At 39.6% G+C, this 12,663-nt stretch overlaps 1 protein-coding gene across 3 annotated transcripts in view; it reads left to right on the forward strand.

Annotated features, from left to right (window-relative positions):
* Positions 1-12,663, forward strand: part of rasa1a (RAS p21 protein activator (GTPase activating protein) 1a) — a 30,106-nt gene that overhangs the window by 13,320 nt on the left and 4,123 nt on the right. For all 3 annotated transcript variants that reach the window (XM_007562374.2, XM_007562381.2, XM_016676715.1), the window contains exons 2-21: positions 4,434-4,586; positions 5,863-5,998; positions 6,744-6,814; positions 7,310-7,427; positions 7,848-7,879; positions 8,045-8,097; positions 8,240-8,390; positions 8,565-8,643; positions 8,956-9,079; positions 9,178-9,334; positions 9,441-9,528; positions 9,995-10,075; positions 10,336-10,493; positions 10,586-10,662; positions 10,742-10,914; positions 10,997-11,156; positions 11,435-11,577; positions 12,172-12,287; positions 12,383-12,469; positions 12,596-12,663. In XM_007562374.2, the coding sequence (XP_007562436.1) occupies positions 4,434-4,586; positions 5,863-5,998; positions 6,744-6,814; positions 7,310-7,427; positions 7,848-7,879; positions 8,045-8,097; positions 8,240-8,390; positions 8,565-8,643; positions 8,956-9,079; positions 9,178-9,334; positions 9,441-9,528; positions 9,995-10,075; positions 10,336-10,493; positions 10,586-10,662; positions 10,742-10,914; positions 10,997-11,156; positions 11,435-11,577; positions 12,172-12,287; positions 12,383-12,469; positions 12,596-12,663 (2,225 nt within the window). The remainder of the gene's footprint in view (positions 1-4,433; positions 4,587-5,862; positions 5,999-6,743; positions 6,815-7,309; positions 7,428-7,847; positions 7,880-8,044; positions 8,098-8,239; positions 8,391-8,564; positions 8,644-8,955; positions 9,080-9,177; positions 9,335-9,440; positions 9,529-9,994; positions 10,076-10,335; positions 10,494-10,585; positions 10,663-10,741; positions 10,915-10,996; positions 11,157-11,434; positions 11,578-12,171; positions 12,288-12,382; positions 12,470-12,595) is intronic.

The following is a 12,663-nucleotide window of genomic DNA, read 5'->3' on the forward strand; positions in this document are numbered from 1 at the left end:
CGGTGCAGAGCCTCTGGCTGGGCTCCCTCCCCCATGTGGTGACGCAGCCACTGTTGGCCCCTTCCTAAACGCACTGCTGTTGCATAGAGATTGGCACACTCTCTTTTGTTTTAATTACTGACTCGTTTTGCTAAACAAGCAAACTGAATTTGTTGCTCAGCGATTTGCATTAATCATATTCATGTCTGTTCTAATCAGTTGGTCATAATCTGTATGATCTCCTGTGAGAGCTTCCTCTTTTACAAATGCACTTTGGAAACGAAGCCCATTAGTTATGGCTGCTCACAGCCTTCAGCTGTGACACTTAAGGAATTTTACTTGCACCGTTCCTTCGCTCAGCAGTAGGGCGCAACAATAAATCGACCAGATTCATCTCGGTGATTGGCTGATATTTAACTGTGAAGCCCATCTTATCCGCTGATCTTATCTGCCTCGGCAAAGGTCTAAAAATCAAAAATTGCCAAAAGAATATTAGTCATATACGCTATTGTAGTAGACCATAACAATGTCTGCAGTTACACCTGCCATTATTGTGTAACATGTTGGTACAATAAGGTGCTCTCAGCTCCTCCACAAATTTCTAAATGATTGTAAATATTAGGGATGCATGGTATATTAGTTTTAACCATATCAGCTGATAATTTTTTTTTTTTTTTTAGCATTTTTTCATCTTGTTGTCATTTGTGTGTGTTGGGAAGGGGCGGTGGCTGGTCAGGAGGTATTTGTAAAATCACATATTATGATTTTATTTTATAACATAGTATCCAGTTGTCTTCCTGTTGTTTGCTAAATGGCAAGAAACGGAATCAAACACCACATCTATGACTAAGAACCTTGTGTAGTTAATAAAATAGTTGCATTAAAACCGAATTTCATAATGGCATTAAAAACACTGAAAATTAAAAAAAAAAAATCTGCTAGCTTTTTAAATGGAAGTTTTTTTTTTTCCATCTTTTGTTGACCATCGGGGGAATTGCTTGCTGAAAAGCTGGCTCGGCTTTACTCAGCGGAGCCAAGATATTTCTGCTCTCCTTGCTACATATGTGCTGACATGACGGCCCATTCCTGAAACGGATGGTAGAACCATTAGGGCTGTAGTGATACAGTGATACATGATATTCTGTCCACGATACGATATATATTGCAATATTCATCAAACGATACAATTCAATACACTTTTGCGATTTTCTGAAAGATTTTAGAGGGACCGAGTGATTTTGGTGACATTTTGTGACTGCTATAGAGTTGGATTGAATTAATTTAACTGAAAACTGATTAAAAGCACCAACTACACAATACCTGGCTCTGGTTGGACATGGACACAGACTTAAAGTTGACAGCTGGACAAAAAGAATCAAAGAAGTGGTGAGAAAACATGTTTCTTTTAATTGAAACAGTACAAACTGTAGCTTACATGGATTTATAAAGTAAATAAAGTGCACCAAGCACCCTGCTCTGAATAGTTTGATACCTTTTTAACCTCGACACTAATCACTCTCCCAGTGAAGCAAGCAGTGAGTGAGCAAGATGACAGTTGGATGTTACAATACTTGCTGATGAATATCGATTTTTTTCTAGGAACGAAAATATCGATATATATCGCGATATCAATATTATCCTACAGCCCTAAGAACCATACACTGTGATCTCCATGGTTGAGGTTTACAGTCCGTTTAGTTTACGAATCAACTTTCCAGGTCATGAAGATCTGTGTGTTGTTCTGTGAAATTGCATCAGGATGTTGATTACAAGCCCAGCATGACTGTGCTGTTCATGCCTGAACGTGTGCTGATGGGTGTCTCTTATTACCGCCGTCTAGGATCATCACTGTGTGCCAATGACACAGCTCATCTTCCGTCGCCTTCACTGTGCTTGAACGCTTGTTCGGCTGGAAGCGTCACACTCGGCTCTGTTTCTTTGCATGTTTGCTTCTATTTCCTTGCAGGCATTAAATGGGTAGAAATTTGCTTCCCCCAATGTCATGGATTGCAAATTTATCATACTGTTGTAAGCAATATGTATTTCATGGAGAAAAAAAAATAAAATTGAACTGTTAGCTAATTAATTTTGTGCCACACTTTCAGGCTCCATCTGCCTGTGACATCATATGTTGGCTAAGAGCAACGTTTTCAATAAAATCTTGCCTTTTGAGAGCTTTTTTTTTTTTTTTTCCTCTTGCATCCAATAGCTGGAAAAGGCTATTCATATATATTATGGAGTCTGTTTTCAAAGCAGAAAAAACGCTAACACTTTGTAATTGTTTGTCACTTTATACTGTCCTGTTGCATCTCTCAATTATTAAATCATGTAAATTACTCTTATTCTATAGGTCTGCAAGAAAATTTTACACACTTTTTTTTTAAGTCACTGTGGCCCTTGAAAGGCAGAGCAGGCATAGGAAATGAAATGTTTAGCAGAATGCCTGCACTGCATAAAATATCAACTATGAAGAGAAGTAAGCTGATGAGGCTTTAGCTCAGTGACATTTGTAGTCAAAAGATTGGTGAAATCTTAATATATATATTTTTCTTCTTGGTGCATACCAGAAATGTTTATGTCCACATTACCGGTTCCTAACATGATGCAAGTTGTCACCTTTAACCCACATTAGAGGAGTTGCACTGAAGTGTGCCAGCCTTGGAAAGTGTTATCAGAAGTGTCAAGGCTTCTGAATGGAGCGGGTTCAAAGCGGATCGGTCGATACCAGGTGCCGTCAGTGTGGGGTAATGGAAAGTCACGTCTTTTTTTGACGTGTGCTTGATGTTGGGGTTTCCTTTAAGTTTCAGGGAGCACAGACAGAGCGGGACCTCTGCACCATTCTGCTCACATGAGTTTTCAACATTCACAAATACTGGACACTGATGTGTTTGCAGTGGGCAAAGTCACTGGAAAAGTCAACACCAAAGTTGCCATCCAGCAAAACAAAAAAAAACAAAAAAAACGTTTCACAAGCAGAAGGGCAGTTCAACAAATCACAATCCTTCCTTTAATAAGTCTTTGAAACTTATTAAATGGTTTTTAACGATTTCACAGTAACATATAAACAAGTTTAAACAACTGACTTAAGTACATGTGACAATGTTATTTTTACTTAAAAAGGAAATTCTAGTTTTGAGACAACAATACTAGCAACTGTTTCATCTTTTAGTGACCGCTAACGGTAGGCAGTAAAAATTTGAGGCAGTCCAGATGGCAAAATAAATGCCACAGATGGTTTTTGGGGTTTGCAAATGGCTAATAAAAAAAAAAAAAAAAATATTGTTACTATCATGCCATGACTAATTTCAATCATGCTTTTTTTCTTCTTCTAGTATTCAGTCTTGATTTAGTGATCGGCTTTTCTTGTCATCAGCCAACTTCTAATGCATTTTAAACTTTTTCATTTGGTGGAGATGGTTTAGAAATTGTGTCGGGTTGACCTGCTCCTGCATGGCTAATACAGTTCTTACTCATACATCAGCTGTGTTTGCACCAACCTCTTACTATGAAACTGGGTTGTAAACCTAACGGAGAAGGGCAGCTTCGTTGTGTTTTTAACATTTAAATGTGTTCTGATATTATTACTGTAAAAGTCTAATTGGTTGCTTCACATCAGCAGCAGGAATTGAACCTGGAAACCTGAACCTGGAGCAGGAAAACTGAGCAGCTTGTTAAAGTTGAGCATCTCCCTGTCAAGGCGCATCAATGCAGAGTTGAACCCTGCACGTCTTACGCAGGCTCAACATGGATTACCGAGATTGGCTTGAAGCAGAAGCAATCACAGCTGAATCTTGTTTTTCATGTTGCATTTTATCATTTTGGTTGTTGCAACTGGAGGTTGTTTGAGTCGTTCTTGGCCTACTTCTAGGTAATGTGTGTGTGTGTGTATGTGTGTGTGTGTGTGTGTAATACAGTTGCCACTAAAATCTAGCCTGTTTACTTTTTTAAAAATTTTCTTCCATGTTGATGCTATTTCTGTTTATTCTTGTTCTGTACAACTGCACCGTTTCTCATTTTAATGATAGAAAAATCCCAGCAGTTCTCCTGCTGGTTGTGCTTTCTTTGTCAGCTCACTATCAGCAGCCTAATGATTGAAAGCATATTTTATCATGTTTTCTTTACAAGCACAGACCTGTGCTCCCTAAACCAAGTGGAAGCCACTTAGGTCTCTTGTGAAAAGAGCTTCTGCTGCTGCTGCTGCACCTCGTTCTATCTTACTGCTATACTTTTTTTTTTTTAACTTTTTTGACCTATTTTTAGAAGAGCAAGTTGTCAAAAGAAAAAAATAATAGAAAAACATGTTAAACTTTTAACATTTGGTAGTTAAAACTCAAAGAATAGCTCCTGCATTTACATTTTAAGGGCTTCATGTAGTTTATTCTTCCATTTAAAAGTAGTAACTTATNTTTTTTTTTTTTTCTTCCTTTATTCATTCTGCTATTTGTCGTCTTCAGGTGGTACCATGGCAAACTAGACCGAACCATTGCAGAGGAGCGTTTACGCCAGGCCCGGACCCCTGGCAGCTACCTCATCAGGGAGAGTGACCGCCGGCCCGGTTCATTTGTCCTGTCTTTCCTCAGTATGACCAATGTGGTCAACCATTTCAGGTACGTCAGAGTGCTTTAAAAGGTTTTTATTAGTTGGAACAATTAAAATTAGCCGCAGTGCATGCTAATTTGGAGTATTAGCACAGAGTATTTATATTTCATACATTACACAGACACTTTCAGGAGTTTCTGTTCTGCAACAACATTTTCAATTTTAAAGCTATTTTGTGGAATTGTCCTGATTGATTTGGCCTAAATATGGCAGCGTATTAGCTGGCAGGCTTGAGCCATAATCAACATAATATTCTGAAAATGTCTTGGTTCTCTGTAACAGCAACACTCACAATGGACACAGAAATGTTACCAAAAATGTTTTTATTCGTGTCAAATCTCAGACTCTTGTTCAGTCATACGAAGGGGTTGATGGCTGTAAATAGAAAAAAAGATTTTTCCGGTGATTGGGTGAGCGTAAATAATTTTATTTTTGCTAAGCAAAAATAAAAAACAAAAACAAAAAAAAAAACACCAAGTTGTTTTATATTTTTATTCATTTTCTTTAAAAAAATATTATTTAATTCACTTTGGAGATATATCAGAAACATTTCTGTTACAAACACATTTCTTTGTTGCTATTAAACTGTAGATTGATATGTAAAAATGAGCTTTTACTTAAAATGTAGTTAAGAAAAGTAACATTGACTGTATCCACATAAATTATCTTATTTTTTCACAGATGTAGTTATTTTAAGTGACCCTTTTTTGAATATAATTAGTCAGAATCTCACATTGGGGTTATTGAGTGTATCCTACCGTGTACATTGAGACCACAGTTGATCTGTAATAGTTTTGTCTTTAAGCTTAGATAAAAACATAATCAATAGTCAGTAGATGTAAATTAAACAAAAATCCAAATATAAATCTAACCTCATGCAAAAGTAAAGTTAAAAAGAAAAAAAAAAAACTGAAAAATTTTGTTAAATTTCTTAAAAAGGCTTGTTTTATTTACAAAACGTCCTTTTTATGCTACGATTCTACAAGCAGGCTGCTCTCTAAGCAGTCTTTGGTTGCTAAGTGGGTATCTATGAGGACAACATGAATGACATCATGCTTTTGTTGTGGCACATTTTTACACACATTCACCAAGCTACTCCTTCTCACACACACACGCACGCACGCACACACACACACACACACACCTCCTCCCCCATGCTGTTTGTGGTGAAAGTTTGTTCAGTGGGTCCTACATGAATAAAAAGTGAGATTGATGAACCGATTAGAACTGAAAGAACCTGTGGTTAAAGATCTGCTGTCGCTTAATGTTGTTTTTGTTTTCCAGGATAATCGCCATGTGTGGGGACTATTACATTGGTGGTCGACGGTTCTGTTCTCTATCAGACCTGATTGGTTACTACAGCTATGTGTCTTGCCTATTAAAAGGAGAGAAGCTCCTATCACCAGTGGCACCTCCAGAGGTGAGACTGACTTCACAGCCTTAAATATATGATTGGTCTTTTTTTTTTTTTTTAAATAGATTATTGTGTCAAAGGAGTTCTTCCTCACTTATTGCACTTTGTGAGAATCCTGGAAAAGTGTCAAATTTGCAAATAGGGTATGCGTGATATTTCGACCCTCTATTACTGTGAGCCATATTCCAGCATTAGTGAAATTGTCCAGATTTCCCATTAATGCCACATTATTATCTTTTAAAATCAGTAAATCTCTTTAATGTTTCTTGTAAAAATAAAGAGCAGTCCAATGGGAATGAGAAGAAATTTCCCTTGATAATTTGGATCTGTTAATATCATACAAAAGCTCGTGAAACTTAAACCTCCAGATAACTTTGTGCACGAGGGACGTTAAATCTCTTGGAATCTCATCAAAAGTTATTTTTCATATGAATTGTGTTGAAGTTGGGGAAAAGTGGATGGAAGTATATTAATATATTTTTAGGATGACTGAAAAGGAATAGTGATTTCTTTTTTCTCCTGCTTCTTTTGTTCCCCACCCACATTGTACAAGAAATTATCCTCTTATTCCCCTGTTTTTTCTTTTGCCGACAGGGAGGTCATTTGAGGCAAAGCTAATGCTAATCATATTTTCATGCTGCATTGCCTTAAATAAGTTGAAACTTATTTAGTAAAATCAGTTTTGACTAAATAAATGATTGATGATTTTGGAAGATCAACGCTGAGAGTTTGTCCTTCTTATTTTCCACAGCCTGTAGAAGACAGGAGGAGAGTCAGGGCCATACTTCCATACACCAAAGTGCCAGATACCGATGAGATCAGGTAAACACTTATTAGACAAATCAAAAATTGAACGTCTTTTTTTTTTTTTTTTTGTCCCATTCGGATTTGTTCTTAGAAGCACTTTCATTACTGTGAATTACACTCACACTCACACACACACGAGCACAGAGATCCCAGGCAGAGAAGGAAAACATCTGCCTGTTTTGCTCACAAAGAACAGCCTGATTTTGTGGAATGCTTCAGCGACCTGCAGAGAACATCATCTGACTTATTGAAAAGCAGTTGTTAAGCTGCAACGCGCGCACTCACTGATGCTCCCATCTGTGTCCCTCATTTCCTAAATCTGATAAACATCTGTCTAAAGTCAGCCAGAAAAGTCGGCATGCCTGCAAGCCTTAAGCTCTGCAGTGCAGACGACGTGCAAAATCTACCTCCGTTTTAAGCCGCAGGAGACACCTGCTGGCCGCAGTGTAGGACCATCGTCTACACAAAACGAGGAGCTTTGTCATGGCATTTTGACGTGTGTGCCCACAGCTTTCTGAAAGGAGACATGTTCATTGTTCACAACGACCTGGAGGACGGCTGGATGTGGGTCGCCAATGTTCGCACAGAAGAGCAGGGGCTCATAGTGGAGGATCTGGTGGAGGAGGTGGTAAGTAAAAACACGAAGATGATAATCTTGAATAACAATTACAACAATTTCCTGAAGTTTGCACAAAAAGGCCCTGACAGAATAGAAGATATTGGCTATTACAGTTAACATAAAGACGTTTATAACATTCATTGTTATTTTGTTATGGACTTAAAAGTAGACTGATAAATGTGGCATAAGTAGCAAGAAATTGTAAGTGCTTATTCCACATGGTATCTTGCTCTTTACAAAGTAACATAAGTATAAGGAGCTGATATTAGCTAATGACTCTCTGCTAGTCATTAGGTAACATCAGCTACCCACACCTGTTGCAAAGCGCAGCAACAGGTGTGGGTAGTTTAGAGAAGTCTCCCTGAATGCTCCCTGCAGCAGGAGAAAAGTTTCAAAACAATAAGTTTGTGTTTGCATGTTGTCTTGCAGGGCCGGGAGGAGGACCCACACGAGGGAAAAGTGTAAGCAGCTTGATCCCTGGAAAAAAAAAATATATATATATATATCATTTTTAACTATTAACGTTTTGTGAAGAACAGATTTACAATTCCTGAATATTTTAACACGGGTGACGTGTGATTAATTCAGTTCCTCGTTTTCCTGTCATTTTGAATGTTCACCTTTAGTTGGTATCATGGAAAGATCACAAAGACGGAGGCTTACAACCTTCTTATGTCAGGTAGCATTTTCTTTACTTTCTGCTGAGTTAGAGCTGTCACTACAGCAGTTGTTTGTTCTTTCTCACAAATATCTGATTATATGAACTATGTGTAGTGTAGTTTTTTATGTATTTGTCTCCCTCACCCTTTGCGATGTCTTAGTTGGCCAGGTTTGCAGCTTCCTGGTCCGACCATCAGACAACACACCCGGAGACTACTCCCTCTTTTTTCGCACTAGTGAAAACATCCAAAGGTTCAAGATCTCCCCAACTCCAAACAATCAGTACATGATGGGAGGGAGGTACTACAACAGGTACGTCTGCCAGCGTGGCGTCATGCTGGAATGCATCTCGCATTAATCACGCCTTTTGACTAAACATTTGCCATGCGCAGCTTCAGCTTGCCTTGTCCTTTGGAACTGAGTCAGTTTGTCTTCCACTCAATGTTTGTCTGTTCTTTTTTTTATTTATTTTTTGCTCTGCTGCAGCCTTGACGATATCATTGATCATTATAAGAAAGAACAGATTGTTGAGGGCTACAACCTGAAAGAACCCGTTTCCATACAGGTAAGCACAAGAAGCGGTTGTGTAATTAAAGCAAGATCAGTTGAGAAAAGCTCCTGGTAAAGTAAAGACGCAAATATTTCCAGCCATCTCATACTCTGGTTAAAAGAAAATACAAAATCTGAATTTGTCTGCATACTTTAACAAAGCTGTGAAAACAGTTAATGAAGAAATATTCATGCAACATTTTTCTGTTGGAGCTGTAGACGTTGGAATTGTCTCTGATGCAACATTTAATGGCTTTGTGAATGAAAGAGGAGTATTTTGTTTCTCATAGTTATTTTGTAATTTGGGTGGATTTGTCTTCTTACGCAGCACCAGGAGCAAGTACTAACTGACATAACGGATGGGAGGGAAATTTATAACACTATCAGACGGAGAACAAAAGATGCTTTCTACAAAAACATAGTCAAAAAAGGCTATCTCCTCTTCAGCAAAGGTATCTGTCTATGTCCAGCTCCACTAGTGGTTTCCTATTATTTGCAAATTCTGTCAGTCGCATAAGGCAGGATTCTAAGTTTCCCCCTATGATTTTAGGAAAAGGAAAAAGGTGGAAGACCCTTTACTTCATCCTGGAGGGCAACGACGCACAGCTCATCTATTTTGAAAGCGAGAAGAGAGCTACCAAACCCAAAGGGCTGATAGACCTAAGTGTGTGCTCCGTGTATTGTGTGCACGACAGTCTGTTTGGCAGGTGCTGATGGCAGTTTTCCAGAAAACAAGACGTGAGATAATGGCTTTACCTTATGCTAAGCAAAAAAAAAAATTGTAAAGCTTTGTTTTCTGTTTGACGTTTTCAGGCCAAACTGTTTCCAGATTGTTGTCCAGCACTTTAGTGAGGAACAGTACATATTCTACTTTGCAGGAGAGGTCCCAGAGCAGGCGCAGGTAAATAAAGCTTCAGCTTTTTCATCAAAAGTGTAACAATCTTGCCGTTGTCCAGATGCCATGTTTGCTAAAATTGCTGCCTCAAAGCGTTCGGCTGTTTGCAAGATGCCTCAAATGCAGGTCTGAAATTATTAGCAACGAATTGAGCAAGTCTTGATTCTAGAGAAGTAAATACATTTATTTAGCACTATATTATGTGACACACTTTTAGTAATATGATCTCATTGTCTTAAAAGAAAGAAATGCCAGAATTGAACCTTAAAGTGAGTCACAAGGGATGGACCCAACCTTTACTGCTGTTTGTTTCTGCTGGATTACCAAAACGTGCTCCAGGTTGCAGATCACAATGAGTAGAAACTGTTTTTTATAATTTTATACAAAAAATGTTTATGTATCTATCATGCGTTTCTTTCAGTTTTGTCATTTTGCGTCTCTCGGATGGTATAACATCGCTCTGTTTTTGCAGGATTGGATGAAATGCCTTCAGACGTTCTGCAGTAACCTAAGAAAAACCACTGTACCGACTTCAAACAAAAGGCTCCGGCAGGTACGCCTTGTGTTCCTTAAAGTGCAGCAAAACAGTTGATAGTCGCACCAATGAAAAGAGATAATTGCTCTCAAAAATCCTTCATTTTGACGATTTATTTGTCAGTCTCACTAAACTAGTGATCCTCTGCCAATGCCTGTACCGCACAACACACGCTAGACCTGCTTATGTACTCTGAAAAGCGTCGCCTTGTACATGTTATGAATTTGCCCATCCGTAGCATTTTATGTGTGTGTGTGTTGATGACTTTTGTCTCTCAGGTGAGCAGCCTGGTGCTGTATGTGGAGGAGGCCCACAAGCTGCCGGTGAAGTATTTTACCAACCCTTACTGCAACATCTACCTGAACAGCGTCCAGGTTGCCAAGACGCAGCCGCGAGAAGGGCAGAATCCTGTCTTCACCGAGGAGTTCATCTTCGAGTAAGCGTGTGGGACTCCCCACCTCGTTTTGTTCTGTTAACTTTTGCAGAATTACAAACCGTGTGTGTGTTTGTTTTTTTCCCTCACTTTAGTGATCTGTCCAGTGAAGTAAACAGATTTGAAATCAGTCTGGGCAACAAAACAAAGAAGAACAAAGAAAGCGACATCTGTAAGTACGGCGGTCATTACTGCGGCTTTTTATTCCCTTCCTTGTTTCACAACTCGCTTATTTGACGCGTCCCTTGCAGTGTTCATGCGATGCCAGCTGGGTCGCTTGCAGAAGGGTCAGATGATTGACGAGTGGTTCCCGCTGAGCTCCCACGTCCCTCTGAAGGGGATCGAGCCGGGATCGCTGCGCGTGCGCCACCGCTACTCCATGGAGAAGATCATGCCGGAGGAGGAGTACAGTGAATTCAAAGAGGTCCGACTCATTGTGAAGTTCCTCCAACGGCAGTCTCGTCTCAGTGCCAGCGATGTCCATTGACCCAAAGTGTTCTCTGCAGATGATCCTGCAGAAAGATTTCCACGCAATCTACGCTTTGGCCAACGTTTGTGGTCAGGACCGCACGTTACTGGCCAGCCTCCTCCTGCGGATCTTCAGGCACGAGAAGGCTGAAGCGCCTCTACTGAGGACGCTTAACGACAGAGAAATTAACATGGAGGGTAAGAATCACAAACGCGGGGATTAAACTCCTGCAAAAACAAGCAACGATCATCTGGATCCAAGAATCGGTTAGCTGCCTCCTTCAGGAATTTGGATAAACATGAGGGGATTGTTCACAGTGAGGGCATGCTGTCACAAGTCGTCTTGCAGCTTAGCAATACTCTTCATTGTTTCGCAGGATTTAGCACTTTTTTTTTTGTTGTGTGTGATGTAAACTGAGGAATGTGTGTGACGGCAGCAATTTGTATAACATCTCACGTTTGCGGGCCTTTACCAGATGAGGCAACAACGTTGTTCAGAGCAACTACGCTGGCCAGCACGCTCATGGAGCAGTACATGAAGGCCACGGCCACGCCCTTCGTCCACTACGCGCTGAAGGACACCATCCTCAAAATCATGGAGAGCAAACAGTCGTGTGAGGTAACTATACAAGAAACTCCCAGCTGCTGCACCGTAACTCATATCTGTGAGAGTTTGTGCATTGTGTAATAAAATATAGTTGCACCATTAGTTCCTTGCAGAAAAAGAAAAAAGTAAATAAAAATCATACTTCTTGCTCTTTTGTCACATTTTGCTCTGTTGCAACAAGCATATAATCATGGAGGATTTTCTATGAGACCTATAAGGTAATGCCTGTTTTGAAGTTAAAGGAAACCGATTTTCTTTACGTGCAAAAAAATATGAAAACTGCATCTGATGTTTGCATTTAGTCTCATTTTCTTTGAGAAATGTAAATAAATTCAGCCATCTCCAACTGCCTTGATCTGCTTCACACAGAAGAATGAGCAAAACCTTTAGGGTCTATATGTGCAGGTCCAAATCAAGCAAAAGGCAGGTTTACAGGCTTTCCATCTTTATACCACTTTTAAAATCTACACAACATTGTGTTGGTTTAAATAAAACCCTAGTAAAAGACAACGGAGTGGGATTGCAACATGAGAAAATGTGAAAATTCGTTCATCATAGTTGTAAAGAATTACAATAACTAATTTCCAGTTGTCCCTCTGTGTTAAGTTAAATCCTTCCAAACTGGAAAAGAATGAGGACGTTAGTACCAACCTGGCTCACCTTCTCAACATATTGTCGGAGCTTGTGGAGAAGATCTTCATGGCTGCGGACATCCTACCACCGTAAGATCAGAGGCAATAACACAGAATGAGCTGAGGGATGTTTCTGTGAAAGCTGTATTAAAGTTGAATGATCCATTTTGTATCGGTCTCTCCAGGACGTTAAGGTTCATCTATGGCTGCCTGCAGAAGTCTGTTCAGCAGAAGTTCCCCAGCAACCACACCATGCGGACAAGGGTTGTGAGGTAAACCTGCGAATCATGTAGGGCAAGACATTATTAGATCTAAAAGCCACATGAGATATTTCTGCAGTCACACAGTAAGTGGTTTGTCCCACTTACTGTGTGAGTAAACAGTTTTTTTTTCTCTAGTGGCTTTGTCTTTCTAAGGCTGATCTGCCCTGCCATTCTCAACCCCAGAATGTTCAACATCATTGCTG

Source organism: Poecilia formosa, unplaced genomic scaffold, assembly GCF_000485575.1.
Source record: "Poecilia formosa unplaced genomic scaffold, Poecilia_formosa-5.1.2 Scaffold5, whole genome shotgun sequence".
Classification (NCBI taxonomy): Eukaryota; Metazoa; Chordata; class Actinopteri; order Cyprinodontiformes; family Poeciliidae; genus Poecilia; species Poecilia formosa.